The 15,673-nt window shown below is 43.5% G+C and overlaps 1 protein-coding gene across 1 annotated transcript in view; it reads right to left on the bottom strand.

Moving 5' to 3' along the window:
- LOC126485074 (uncharacterized) overlaps window positions 1-15,673 on the bottom strand; it is a 172,908-nt gene that overhangs the window by 58,649 nt on the left and 98,586 nt on the right. Inside the window, exon 4 of the mRNA XM_050108677.1 lies at window positions 7,053-7,272. Within this exon, the coding sequence (XP_049964634.1) occupies window positions 7,053-7,272 (220 nt within the window). The remainder of the gene's footprint in view (window positions 1-7,052; window positions 7,273-15,673) is intronic.

The raw sequence follows: 15,673 nt of genomic DNA, 5'->3' as shown, positions 1-15,673 counted from the left end.
TTTGAACATAAAAATATATTAATAATCAATATATTTCTGTGTAGCAAATACTAAGTATAACAAAGACTATGAGTGTAAAATAGTTGGATGGATAAAAAGATCGCTCCGGTGTCAGCTCTCGAATCCACTAGACGCTTTAGTACGATGTTTTGTTAATTGTACGTAAGTTTTGTTCAGAACATATGTATAAACATATTTACAATCTCATTTCATATCTCTCCCACCATAACTAAGTGGAAATAATTAATTACTCCTGCAATTCAAGTTTTATCACTGGCGGTCTGCCATTCTTTAGTCGTAATGGCGCACTGGCAGCCATTATGTGAAATATATTTAACCATATGATTTTCGGGCTTTACGCACAAGATAACAGGAAATAATAATTTAAATATTTTTGCTATCAGGAAAATAAAATATTTTTTGCAAAAAAGTTTTCATTAAATATACGTGACGAACGCAAAGATAATAAATAATAATACGAGCCACAGGCTTGCTTATGAGTAAATCACTGACTGATAAAAATTTTATTTTTTTCACAGCCTTAAATACTACACTCCTGGAAATGGAAAAAAGAACACATTGACACCGGTGTGTCAGACCCACCATACTTGCTCCGGACACTGCGAGAGGGCTGTACAAGCAATGATCACACGCACGGCACAGCGGACACACCAGGAACCGCGGTGTTGGCCGTCGAATGGCGCTAGCTGCGCAGCATTTGTGCACCGCCGCCGTCAGTGTCAGCCAGTTTGCCGTGGCATACGGAGCTCCATCGCAGTCTTTAACACTGGTAGCATGCCGCGACAGCGTGGACGTGAACCGTATGGGAAGTTGACGGACTTTGAGCGAGGGCGTATAGTGGGCATGCGGGAGGCCGGGTGGACGTACCGCCGAATTGCTCAACACGTGGGGCGTGAGGTCTCCACAGTACATCGATGTTGTCGCCAGTGGTCGGCGGAAGGTGCACGTGCCCGTCGATCTGGGACCGGACCGCAGCGACGCACAGATGCACGCCAAGACCGTAGGATCCTACGCAGTGCCGTAGGGGACCGCACCGCCACTTCCCAGCAAATTAGGGACACTGTTGCTCCTGGGGTATCGGCGAGGACCATTCGCAACCGTCTCCATGAAGCTGGGCTACGGTCCCGCACACCGTTAGGCCGTCTTCCGCTCACGCCCCAACATCGTGCAGCCCGCCTCCAGTGGTGTCGCGAAAGGCGTGAATGGAGGGACGAATGGAGACGTGTCGTCTTCAGCGATGAGAGTCGCTTCTGCCTTGGTGCCAATGATGGTCGTATGCGTGTTTGGCGCCGTGCAGGTGAGCGCCACAATCAGGACTGCATACGACCGAGGCACACAGGGCCAACACCCGGCATCATGGTGTGGGGAGCGATCGCCTACACTGGCCGTACACCCCTGGTGATCGTCGAGGGGACACTGAATAGTGCACGGTACATCCAAACCGTCATCGAACCCATCGTTCTACCATTCCTAGACCGGCAAGGGAACTTGCTGTTCCAACAGGACAATGCACGTCCGCATGTATCCCGTGCCACCCAACGTGCTCTAGAAGGTGTAAGTCAACTACCCTGGCCAGCAAGATCTCCGGATCTGTCCCCCATTGAGCATGTTTGGGACTGGATGAAGCGTCGTCCCACGCGGCCTGCACGTCCAGCACGAACGCTGGTCCAACTGAGGCGCCAGGTGGAAATGGCATGGCAAGCCGTTCCACAGGACTACATCCAGCATCTCTACGATCGTCTCCATGGGAGAATAGCAGCCTGCATTGCTGCGAAAGGTGGATATACACTGTACTAGTGCCGACATTGTGCATGCTCTGTTGCCTGTGTCTATGTGCCTGTGGTTCTGTCAGTGTGATCATGTGATGTATCTGACCCCAGGAATGTGTCAATAAAGTTTCCCCTTCCTGGGACAATGAATTCACGGTGTTCTTATTTCAATTTCCAGGAGTGTATTTAAATTATAATTAACACTAAAAAGGTCAGTGTTTAACAAAGAATTTAAGTAACATTGAGAATAACAGTGCAGCTACGTAGGTGATCGTATTGTTTACCTCTTTGCAACAATATTTATTTATCGCACATTAACTACTACAGTTTGAAACAACCCATCCATATTTTTGAGCTAGCCGGACGTGTTGACAACGTAAGCAAATTGTTACTGGCCAATCTAGTACCTTTACTCAGAATTATTTACCTACGTAGCAACATTGATGATTTTTAGCATATATTTTAGCCGCTACTACGAGTGTGCGAAATACACCGACGTCACAACTTATAAATACTTTCATCCACGATTCCAAACGTAACAAACTGATACCTTTTATGAAAAAAACAGAGAGAGGGGGGCGGTATAATAACCAGGATGAACCTTCAATGAGTCTGTGCCTGATTTCTGCCTTAGTCGTTCCCAGTTTCAGGTGGTGCACCATCTCTGAGAACCTGCCACCTACATTAAAATTGTTATCTCCACAGACATCTTCAGCTGGCACCAGTTGTCCACCAGTGTTTTTAAATATCTCCATAGTCATAAATTCGATCAATCTCGAATAAAGGATAGGACATATTCATGAACCTTCCAGATCAATCCATCGGTCATCAGAAGTTTTGGTAAAATATTATTATACGATCTGTACATAAAGGGATAGTGCCCGTTGCGCAAGATTGTGTCTGCTTTTCATTCTGCAAAGAGGAACCTTCTCGAATAGTTCGGGTAATTTCTCATGCAGAATTTGATGATAAGCAAAGCCTGCTGTTGAGCCTGTTAAATTCTATGGCCCCTAGGGTCTGACGCCGACAATTTTCGCGATGTTTAACATGAACGATCGCTCGATCATTTGTCCGTATGTGGTTACGGTGATAATCTGTTATTCCAGTCTTTGTGAATCCAGCTTCATCCATATGTAAAGTGGGAACCATGGATCGCGGATCTTTAGCTCTGAGTGCTGTACGCCGGTAATGAAAGGCTGATGTGAGAATCAGTTCTAACTGCAGTGGTTGAAATCAGCACCACAGCGCAGAAGTATAGAGACAAACACAACAGTAAGATACGACCACTGAACCTCAAATGAAAGACAGACGACAAAACTGATTACCGAAAATGAGATATGGACTGTACCTCTTTATACACCGTCCGTCTTGGTTGCTGACAGGCTTGATGTGGCCACCAGCCAATGCTTTTTCTCATGTAGCAATCTCTCCGTATACCCAATGTCGTTAATTATTTGTTGTACGTGTCCTAATCTCTGCCTTCACTACAATTTCTGCCTTACACTGCTCCGTCTAGTAGCATGAAAATTATTCCTGGACGTCTTAACGCCCGTCGTATGATTCTGAACCTTCACCTAGCAGTGTTTTCCAAATATGTCTTTCCTGCGAGACACCTTATTATTCTTTTTAAGTCCGTTTAATTTACAGCCTCATTCTGTAACGCCACATCTCCAACGCTTTAATTCTCTTCTTTTTCGATTTTCCCAGAGAACATGATTAGCTTCCATACAACGCTGTGTTCCAAACGAATAATCTCAGGAATTTCGTTGCGAAATTAACGCCTTATGTTTGATATTAATACACTTCTTTTAACGAGGAAGGCCTCCGCTGCCTTTCTTAGCCCTTATATATATATATATATATATATATATATATATATATATATATATAAAAAGCAGTCTCCTGCCTTCGTCCGTCATTTGTTGGTTTCACAAGGTACTCTCCTTCACTTCATCTACTTCTTGGTCACTATTTTTGACGATAAGTTTATCGCTAATCTCAGTTCTGTTAATCCTCATTACTTTCATCTTTCTTCGATTTACTCTGAGTCCGTATTTTGTAGTCATTATTCTGTTCATTTCATTCAACAGGTCCTGTAAATATTCCCCACTCCCTGAGGTTAGTATCAATGACACCACCCACAATGATATGCTTTCAGCTCGAATGTTTATCCCACTCCTAAACATTTCTTTTATTTCAGTCATTGCTTCATCGAAGTACGTATAGAACAATATAAGAGTAAGACTTCAGCCACACCTCACACCATTTTAATCCATGCACATCGCCCTTGATCTTCCATTCTTAGTATTCCACTTTGGTTCTTGTACATATTGTATATTACAGGTCTTTATCCGTCTAGTTTATATCTATTTTCCTGAGAATTTCAAATATCCTGTCAAAGGCTTTTTCTAGGTCGACAAATCCTATGTGTCGTAACTTTTCCTAGGTCTTGCTTCCATCATCAAGCGTGACTTAAAGCTGCCTGTCGAGTCATTACTTTTCATAAAGCCAAACTGACGGCAATGTAACAGATCCTAAATTTTCTTTCCGGTTTTCCTGCATATTATTCGTATTATTCGTATAAAGCAGAGGCATGAGCTATTAAGACGAATGCGTGATAATTTTCGCATTTATCTGATGTTGCTCTCTTCGGGATTGTGTGGCTGTTATCCTTCCGAAAAACCGAGGGTGTGTCCCAACTCTCTTTGATTCTGCACGCTAACTTCAATAATCGTTTCGTTGCCGTTCCCCCGAAGGTTTTACAGATTCCGAAAGAATGTTATCTGTTCCCTCCGTTCTGTTTGTTAGCAAGTTTTCCGAAACACTGTCAAATTCTAATACTGGGCCCCTAGGTCTCGAAAATAAACATGTATTTCTTCTTGACCACATCAGCAGTAAACACCGGACGCAGTGTGGCATCCGAACGGCACCATATAGCAGAGGATGACACAGTGACTCGTACCATCGTGTAGTCCTCTAGGCTCGATAACGAAGTTCTTTTTTCAAATATCTTCGCTGTCGACCAACCTTGAATCGGATGAGCGACGAATAACCTTTCTGCCTTACTCAGCGATCATTTCCAAAAGTGTCAGTCGTATTCTTCGGAAATATGGAATGAAGTGAGTTTGTATATCACTATCTAAGATTAGTGTCTTTGAAGGATGTTCTCGGTTGGCTTAAGGCGAGTGTGTACCGTCTCCCTCGCTGTTATGGCATATCATACCGTGGAGCATCTGTTCACTCAGAATAAGCGTCACACCCAACAACTGAGTAGATCTCCTGCTCGAAGACTTCTTAAGTAATAGAACCCAGTGTGTCGTTCTCGACGGCGAGTGCTCATCAGAGATAACGGTATCGTCAGGAGTGCACCAAGGATGTGTGATAGGAGAGCTGTTATAAATGAATTGGCGGACAGGGTAGGGAGGAATCTGCGATTTTTTGCTGATGATGTCATGGTGTACGGTAAGGTGTCAAAGTTGAGTGACAGTAGGAAGATATAAAACGACTTAGATAAAGTTCCAGTTGGTGTGATGAATGGCAGCTAACCCTAAATGTGGAAAAATGTAAGTTTATGCGGATGAGTAGGAAGGACAAACCTGTAATGTTCGAATACAGTATTACTAGTGTCCTGCTTGTCAGTGTCGAGTCATTTAAGTATGTGGGCGTAACGTTGCAAAGCGATGTCAGGTGGAACGAGCGTGTCAGAACCGTGGTAGGGAAGGCGAATGGTAGACTTCGGTTTATTGAGAGAATTTTAGCAAAGTTTGGTTCACCTATAAAGAAGGCCGCATATGGGAGGCTCGTACGGCCTATTCTTGAGTACTGATCGAGTGTTTGGGATTGAAGGAAGACTTCGAAACAAGTCAGAGGCCAGCTGCTAGATTTGCTTCCGGTAAGTTCGAACAACACGCAAGTGTTACGGAGATGCTTCAGGAACTGAAATTGGAATCCCTGAAGAGAAGGCGACGTTCTTTCCGAGAAATACTATTGAGAAAATTTAGAGAACCGGAATTTGAAGCTGGCTGCCGAACGATTCTACTGCCGCCCACCATACATTGCGCGTAAGGGCACGAAGATAAGATACGAGAAATTAGGGCTTATATGGTGGCAAATAGTCGTTTTTCCTTCCCTCTATTTGCGAGTGGAACAGGAAAGGAAATAACAAGTAGTGATACAGGGTACCCTCCGCCACGCACCGTACGGTGGCTTGCGGAGTATTTATGTAGATGCACTGCAGAACATTGCCCTGGTACTAGGTTTGCTAGGTGTGGCAATATACAGGGTGTTTCACTAAATGTGTTTGCCTCTGTAACTTACGAAGTAATAGGCGACGGAAATATTTATTGCGGTAAGTCACCATAAGAAACGTTACACTGTGTGCGAAGCTATGAACATAGTTTATTGTGTTATTATCCAGAGAGTTACAGCAAAAAGATACAATTTTTTAAAATGGAACAATAGTTGTTTCTATCGTGCACTGGAATCGGTAACACCAGCTGTGAGTTCATCAATTTAAATTACATTCCTATCACTTTTAGTCTGGGAGCTACAACCCTTCAGAGTTTCAGGGGCAGACACCACACACGCTGTGCATAACGCAATGCGCCTTCTAAATGTGGTGCGGCCGAGTTGTGAAGTCGCCGGTGCTACGGAGCGAGAAGCTTCCTCGATGCGCTCTTACACCGCCGACTGTCGCTGCACACGGCCCTATACCCGACAGTTCAAGCCACACAAACAAACGGGGCTTAATGTACCACAGTTACTGACATCTGATGAAGATGGCATACACGAACAACGAGTACATTGAGATGTTGCTGATGTTCGGCGAGTGCCGACACGATGCCACTGAAGCGGCCATGGCGTACGCCGTGAGATATCCTAGGCGAAGAGCTGCGGCAGCCATTACGTTCCTACGTGTCGAACAACGACTTCGGGAAACAAGCAGCTTGGTAATTCGCTATTCTTACCCGTTGTGTTTATGGAAAAATCCTACGAACTTATGCAGCGATTCAATAATTTTCACTCTCGACAACTTCTGACGTTCGCACCTTTGGTTTGTGGAGGTGCTGTCTATTTGTTTACGGTATGTGTGTGTGTGTGTGTGTGTGTGTGTGTGTGTGTGTGTGCCGCATTATGGTTCTCGGCCGGCGTAGCCCCGCCTACCGAGGGTTTAAATTTATATGCACGACGATCTTTGCGTGCGTTTCTGACTTGAAAATGGCGGGATGTTCAGTTGTCGTAATATCGTCGGTTGTCGGTTACGTTGCTGTACGCAGTTTGAACAACGCTGTCGCCCTGAGACAGCTCCGTCCGCGGCCGGTAGCGCAGGTGTGCGCCGCCGCCGCCGCCGCTGCTGGACGGCTCTGCTATTCCCGTCCCGTGTCCGACGGAGCGGAGCGCGCCTCCAGGTCCTTGACCCGCTCCAGCTGCGTCCCTCGGCAGCCTTGCTGCTGCCGCTGCCTGGCCCCTCGCTTCCCAAATACTGCACCGGGTACACCGAGTACAGCGCGTGCGCTGCACAACGTGCTGTCAGCTGAGAACAGCGACCTGACAGAAAGGTCAAAGGTCAGCAAATCATCTAGTGAAACAGAAGAGATATCTGAGGTGCTCCAAGGAAGTGTTATAGACCTTCTGTATTCCTAACCTACAGCGTGTTTCGAAATTACACCGACAAACTTCGAGGGGTTGTAGAAGCTGTCTTGAGGAACAGAATGAGGTCAGGAACCAGTGTCTGGAAACGTCAGCCAGCGACGATACAGAGCGTCAAAGTTACAACCGCCGGCGCCTGTACGTATGTACAGTGTCGTTCTGTGATTGTACGCGTACTGTATGTATATACAGTGTCGTTCTGTGATGATATTACAAACCTTCACGATGACTGAGAAGGATCGAAGTATCCGGAAACGACCCAGTACAAAATTACAAGCGAAAAACGTTTTGATGCCTCTGACAGTGGAATACATTTACCGGTAGTGTTGTTGAGTAGTCAACTTTCGGAGGTGGTAGTGTAGACCAAAATAAGAAAAACTGGGTCTGGTAAACATTGGTTCTAAAATGCCTACCTTAAGACCAAGGTGTATTTGCTCAACAAAAGAGAAGTGTATGTAGTTCACAGTGTCGAAGATGAACAAGTGCTCGTAGCTTCTCAGGTGTGCATTTTAGAGCTCATGTTTAGCGGAAAATTTTTTTCTTGTTTTGGTCGATACTTCCACCTGTGAAAGTTGCCTACCCTACAATATTAGCAACAACAGTACCGGTACGTGTATTCCACTGTCAGAGGTATCAGAACGATTTTCGCATATAACTGTCGACTAATTCGTTTCCGGACCAGGGTCCCTTACCCCAAATTTATACATTTATCTCCTTCTCCGTCACCCCTTAAAGTTTTTAACGTCATCACGGAAGAATACATACATATACACAGACGCCGGCGTCAATAGTTTCGACTCTCTGTAGCGTCGTTGGATGACATTTCTGAATACAGGATCCTATTTTCGTTTTGTTGCCCAAGACACCTTCTATATCCATTCGAAGGTTGGCCGTTTAATTTTGAAACACCCTGTACATAAAAGATTTAGGAGAGAATCCGAGTAGCTCTCTTAGATCGTTTGCTGAACATGCTGTCGTTTACCGTCTAGTAATGACATCATAAGACCAAAATCAATTACAAAATACTTTAGAAAAGATATCTGAATGGTGCCGAAAGTGGCGTTTGATGGTTCAAATGGCTCTGAACACTATGGAACTTAACATCTGAGGGCATCGGTCCCCTAGAACTTAGAACAACTTAAACTTAATTAACCTAAGGACATCACACACATCCATGCCCGAGGCAGGATTCGAACCTGCGACCGTAGCAGTCGGGCGGTTCCAGACTGAAGTGCCTAGAACCGCTCGGCCACGTCGCGTTTGATCTTAAAGAATAAAAAGTATGAGATTCTCCACATGAGCAATAAAAAAAAGCTCTCAGTTTCGGTTACAAAGTAACAGAAATTTAAAGGTTGAAATTGCAGCTAAATACCTACGTATCACACCGACGAAGAACTTATAATTGGAACCACATAGAAAATGTTGAAGAGAAGGCGAGCTCTTCAAGGTGCAAGAGATCCAGTACAGAGACTGTGTACACTATGGTTTTTCGTCTTCTGTTACAGTATTGTAGCGCGGCACGGGATCGTCACCAGATGTAGTTGACGAGGACATCGTAAAAGTTCAAAGAAGATCAGCTCGTTTTCTACTATCGCGAAATAAAGAAGACAGTGTCACGGATATGGTAAGCGAGTTGGGGTGGCAATCATTTAAATTATCGTTGCCTTTGTCTTTTCACAAAATTGCGATCATAAACTTTCTCTTTCGAATGTCAAAATATTTTTGATTACGACCTACTTGAGCAGGAACTATGATCGGAATAAATAAGACAAATTCGAGCTCGCACGGAGAGATTTAGGTGTTCGTTGCTGCAGTCACGTAACACATTAAAGCGTCCCCGAGCCTGAGTACCGTAAGAGGCTGCTACTGGATCCAAAACAAGACGGCGAAGTTTGTTACAGTACTGAGATTCAGGTGCGTTTGCTGTGTCCAGGACTGCAGACATGTCCGTGAAAAAATCAAAAATTAACTATCTAACTGTATTTATTCGATATTATTATTCAAACTTTGACTACGTTTCTTGTTTGATACTAGGTTAAAAGTGCAGTAAGCTACTTATACAGTATGAAGGACATAATCTTTACGCCAGTGACTGTTATAAGTTTATATTACACACTACTGCAATTTCGGCCTTAGGCCATGATCAGGTGCTGATATTACGGCTTTAAGGCAAGTCAACGTAATGAAAGCTGACATTTGTATGTTGACATGGCTTAAAGCCGTAATATCAGCACCTGATCATGGCCTAAGGCCGAAATTACAATAGTGTGTAATAAAAACTTATAACAGACACTGGCGTAAAGATGCTGTGCTTCAAAAGTTTTTTATGACTGTGAATCCCAGTTACAACAAGTGTAATTATACGGTAAGTTCTTGAGCCACGAACAACGCGCTCGTGTTGGAACCATTAGACGCATGCATTAGTTTTATGTGGCTTGTTCCCTGGGTGATTAACTATCAGAATATTAAGTTAAAGGCTCTGTTTTCGACCACTCGTGCCACCAAGACTTTTCACAACTTAACATGACTTTCATCTCTGGTAATACTTTGTTCGAACAACAAATTACACTGTAGTTCGGACTCAAAAACTGATTTGTAAAATCACTTTTCTTGGAGGAGAATGGGACAGGTATTCCATGTGCAATAGTACGATGTCTAGTAAAACTCTGCGGTGCTCAAGGCAACATTTTGGTTGAATCTAACTTAACGGTAACGAAAATAGCAAATGTTGGCGATTGGTTGATTTGGGGGAAGGAGGTCATCAGTCCCATCGGATTGGGAAGGAAGTCGGTCGTGCCCTTTCGAAGGAACCATCCCAGCATTTGCCTGAAGCGATGTAGGGAAATCGTGGAAAACCTAAATCCGGATGGCTGGACGCGAGTGTGAACCGTCGTCCTCCCGAATGCGAGGCCGCTGTGCTAACCACTTCGCCACCCCGCTCGGTAATAGCAAATGATTAACTTCAGAATGCAACGTGATCATTTGAGACGAAATGTAGTTTACTGAGTGAAAGAAGAGTAAGGATTTATTTTTCTAAATAGGAGCAGTGTCAGTAATGGCCCGTAATCGTCCTGGCGTTGGCCTTAAATGGTTAAGAAAAACATAAATCAAGAGGACTGGCAGCGAATAGCTCCATCTAGTTTCAAATATGATTCCAGTGACAAACCATTGCATCACGTCGCTTCATAAGCAATGAATAAAAAATATTATTGTATAAAAAGGTCGTTTAGAGCACACGAGTGAAATTACGTTAGAAAGAAATTCATTACTTATAGGTCAGACGTACTCCGCAATCGATTTTTAAACTTTGACGGCGGTTTCAAAGCACAAAAAAATGTTTACTTTTTGCCAGTTCTCCAAGAAACTATGTATCAGTGCCTCAGAGTAATTAGTCCGTATGCCATCTATGCGAAAGTACATGTTCCAACTGCAGCACTTACTGTGGAGTGACTACCATCGAGGTACGACTATAAATGAAAGAATGGAGGAATGTGTAGTTCACAGATGACAGTGTCAATATGTAGAGAAAATGTCGTCGTATATAAGCTTGGACGGGAAATAGTAGTCGCTAAAATCAGCAGAACATTCTATAAAGAGGGCAGATTTGTGGTGGTGGAGTCCTGGCAGGTTGGGTGTGTGTACAGACCTTCACAGCGACGCTGGTTGTCGGAGGATTGCTGTTGACGACCAAAGAAACAAGCATGTAGCCAGGGACTTAAGTGGAGGTCAAATTGATCCAGACTTCCTCTTCATGTAGAATAATGTCCGTCCACACCACGCTCCTCTGGTGGACAAATTTATCGCAGTTGTAAATACACAGCGCGTAAACCGGCTAGCGGAATGCAGTGAATAAAGGAACTGCAGCCTGACAATCGCCTAGGTGGACTTCCGTATGCCTTCACATGGCTCCTCCTTAGGAAGAGAGCGACAGCCATTAGAACTTTCGAAGCACCGCAAACAGAATACTTCACGTTGATGTCGAGCGCTTGGTTTACGGCACTACTTATTAACTGATTTGCTCTTGCTTTGGGAAGAATTTGCCGGTTTCTTAATTTTTTAAGAACTGTGTACCTCCAGTTTCAAAACTTTTCCATTTTTGTTTTTATTGAATCAACTGTGGGTTCATGGTGAAACATTGTAAATTAACTAAACAAAGACTGTTTTAGCCTTGTTTCACAATTTATTATTAATGTTATTGCGCAACTAGGTTTCGGGTTATAAGCCCATTTTCAAGTACATTACAGATTCCCAAAGATGATAATACATAGATGAACATGATGACAAGGCAAAGATAATCTCAGCTTCTTAGGTATCGATCCATAGCTTAAGGTACACTTACATCACTGACCAATTTTTTAACAAATTGCATCCATTATTACACATTCCCAAATTATACTACAACGACCCGACTGAAGTTATGCATCAGCTAAGATATTGTTAACTACGATGGGGTAGGGTCCAAAGTTTTGCTTCTGTCCTGGGGATGTGATCTCATCTAAAAGAGGTGAGTAATTGAATTTGGTTTGCTCGTTTAATAATAGGTGTGGGAATATACACATCTGTTTTTTAATTTCTAAAATTTCTAATTGGTCGAGTTTGGGCCCCTTTTCCTCTGTGTGCAGGAGTTTTACATCTATTGTGTATTTGTGATTATTGTTCAGGCAATGTTCTGCAAAGGCTGAATCAGGCTTTCTCAACCTCCAGCTTCTGTGGTGTTGCTTAAGCCTGACGCAGATTGACCTCCCCGTCTCTCCAATGTAGCGAGACTGACACTCCCGCCACGTGGTTTTATAAACACCACTTTCTGTGATAGCTGGCTGTTTGTCTTTTGCATTGAACAGGAACATAGAAAAACACAGAGAAAAATGTTCAAATGTGTGTGATATCTTATGTGACTTAACTGCTAAGGTCATCAGTCCCTAAGCTTACACACTACTTAACCTAAATTATCCTAAGGACAAACACACACACCCATGCCCGAGGGAGGACTCGAATCTCCACCGGGACCAGCCGCACAGTCCACGACTGCAGCGCCCTAGACCGCATGGCTAATCCCGCCCGGCACACAGAGAAACACTTTGCCTTCAGATGTTATTTATGCTATTTGATGTTTTCCCTATAAAAGGAAATCTGCATCACTTCTTTTCCTCTTTGCCTGTGTTTTTCATTGGGGACAATAGGGGCCTGGCTCGCTTCTTCATCTTTTTACCTAAAATTTTATCAATGGTGTTGGGGTCAAATTCATTATTTATGGTTATTGTTTTTATTGTGTTAAGTTCTTGGTCATGCTTTGATGCTGTTGTGTGTCGAAATTCTAATAACTATGCTTTACTTTGTATTGTAAAAGTTTCCTTATTCTCTTCTGGATATAAACTGTCTCTTTTTATCGTTAACGACAGGTGCCTCTTCGCAAGTGACGGTTCTGCACATCGGCTCTGATCGTCAGTCGTAGCCGGTTAGCAGAAAAATAAACACCATTTGCGATGCACACTGAATGTTTCAGTTAAACTGACGTACGATCCACCAGGGCGGACTGAGAGTGCCGTGTTAGCAACGTACTGGTAACATTTGAATAGCAAATGTTTAGAACGTTCCACACAGTATAGGAAGTCGGGACGAACAATGTGATATGACAGTCGTGGGGTTTGATGCCGGGACACAGTGTCAGACTGACCCATAAAAGCTACAGCGCATGCACTCCGCGCGAATTTTCAATTTCTCTCGGCCTGTTATGCCACCTGTTTAGTGTTGCGCTTACAAAGTTTAGCATTGCCGTTTGTGTCATTTTTACCTCACAGTTTTGTGCATTTTAACAGCGTAAAATTAATAATTTAATCGTTTTGTTTCTCTGGCCTTGTAATTAACAGACAACAGTGCTTGTAAGGGTTAAGTTTAGATGGAAATGGAAACGTAGTTAGGTTTTGCGTAACACGCCCATAAGTCTTCACTTACTAATGTTAACGAAAGCCGGTGGCATATGAGGCCGAGAGGATATTAACAATGTCGCATGGCGCGCATGTCCAGCAACTTAGTTTGAGGCCAATTTGAGTTCCTTTCCCGGGTTCATAGACCACAAGCGTCTTATATAAAATTGTTCGTCTCGACTTCCTCTACATCACTGTGGTAAGTTATTTTCAGTTAATGTTAACACCCTGTATAGGACGCCACCGACGTGAATACCCGACAGTTCAAACTCCTGTATCCCGAGTTAGGATTTCTGCGATTTCCCTAAACCGCCTCAGTCAAACGCCGAGAAGGTTTCTTCGAAACGGCACTGCCGCTTTCGTTCTCGACCCTTCCCTAATATGAGCTTGTGGTCCGTCCCCAGTGACCTCTTTACTGACGGAACTTTAAACGGTACTCCCCTCCTCCTCCTCCACGAACCACCGAGAAAAGTTTGATACGTCAAATGCACTCCTTTCTCTTCGCCAACATTTAGTTGATCAACTTCGTAATTTCGATTACTCGCAAACATTTCCAACGAAATAATCGGATCTAAGAAACCGCCTTTCGTTATATTTCTGTTTATGGATGACCATGTTTTCTATTTTTCCAGAACGAAGAGACTCATAAGATACGTAGTTCTTTGTGATTTGTACACAGGACTACGAAATTGGAATGTGGCAACTATCATAAAGGCAAAGAGGGAGATTGTAAGGGATCCATGACAAAGGAATTTATTGCTAGTGCACTCGAGCAGGTGTAACTTGGATGGACTTCTCACGCAGTGCCTGCGATATGTAAGCTGCAACAGAATCGCAGACCAGAGAGCTGTGTCGGCAGTAGTAGGAAGTAGTAGCTCGCAGTCGGGCGGTTGGGTCAGGTCGCTCGTAGAGAGCAGTTGGCGAATTGTGTAGCTCACAGAGAGCACTTGTGTCCTCGAGTTCGGACAGTGCAGTCCAGTAGTGGTGTTTTGTAGCTCGAGAAGAGCAGCAGAGTTATGGAATTACCAAGGCCGGTCGTGGAAAACGATGGCGGTGCCTGAGCGATGTAGTATAAGGTAAGAGCAAAATATTATTGTTCTTTATTGCCGCGCGCATATGTTAATTGCTTCAACTGATTTTTGTACTATTGTTATATCGGAGTCCCATGTAAATGTTTTCAAAAATCTTTCAATAATAAACTTTCTTATAAAGATAACTTTGACAGGCATTCATCTGAATTTAAAGTTTTTACTAATTTCTCCTGTCCATAGTCATGCCGATTATCGTAAAGAAAATCAGTTGTTTTTCATACATAACAAAATCTAGTGGCCAGCACTGCACTGGGCTGTGCCAGAAAAATTTCTCATAGGAGCAGATATATACGCGTTATCCGGCGACATCGTTGAGGTGAGAATTTTCGGTTTATTCAGAATGATTTTTCAGGGCCATGACGCAGCACTGCTGACGTCTAGATTTATCTGTTTATATTCACAGTCAGTTAATTATTGAAAGGTTACATTACGAGATTTCTTTTGAAAGGTTGTATATAAGCCACTTTTTTATTGGGAGGTTACGGAATTTATCTGTTGGGAGGTTACAAGATGAAAATTGACATCGTGTAGAAGGAGAGTGTTGTAGAAAAGCGACTTGAGGAGAAAAAAAAGGAGTGAATAAATGTAAGCTTTAATGTTAAAGAACAGGAATTTTCATAATTTTAAAGAGAGACAGGGAGTTAGTGGTGGCATCTTCAGGTAGCGTTACGTGCTGTTTTATTGATCTGGATGAGGACTGATGGACTGGGAACTGAACTTGCCTCCAGTTGCAGGTGACTCTTTCGCTGACGTTTTACGACGTGTCAGTCGCCTCGAAGTTGTATTAGTGTTGCAGCTTGGGACGAATCACAACAGCAACAGGGCTTACTGCACTCTTCCTCTTTCATTTCTTTAAGCTCGCCACACCCTACACAGAATGTAAAACTGAAAGCTGTAGAGGTTTCTTTGGCGATCCACTTGTCAAATTATACGCTCAGGTTTACACGTCTTCTGGTAGTGTCTTTCCTTTGGTCTCTGTCTGACACTGGTTAATTGCCCGTGGGTCATTGATTACTTCTGTTTATCGCACCCGTATAGCTAGCTGAAGTAACTGAATAAAATACTGTCACCAGATTAAGGTTCCTCATCGTTTTCTCCAAACGGATCACGAATCGAAATACAAACGCTTTGGATCAAAGGTCATTGGTTCGATTCTACGTACAGGGTTGAACAGAAATATTGTCGCCCTGTACTGAATTCAGAGCTGCAATATTGTTGG

The sequence above is a fragment of the Schistocerca serialis genome, chromosome 6 (genome assembly GCF_023864345.2).
Source record: "Schistocerca serialis cubense isolate TAMUIC-IGC-003099 chromosome 6, iqSchSeri2.2, whole genome shotgun sequence".
Taxonomy (NCBI): domain Eukaryota; kingdom Metazoa; phylum Arthropoda; class Insecta; order Orthoptera; family Acrididae; genus Schistocerca; species Schistocerca serialis.
This window is presented reverse-complemented; position numbering and strand designations above follow the sequence as displayed.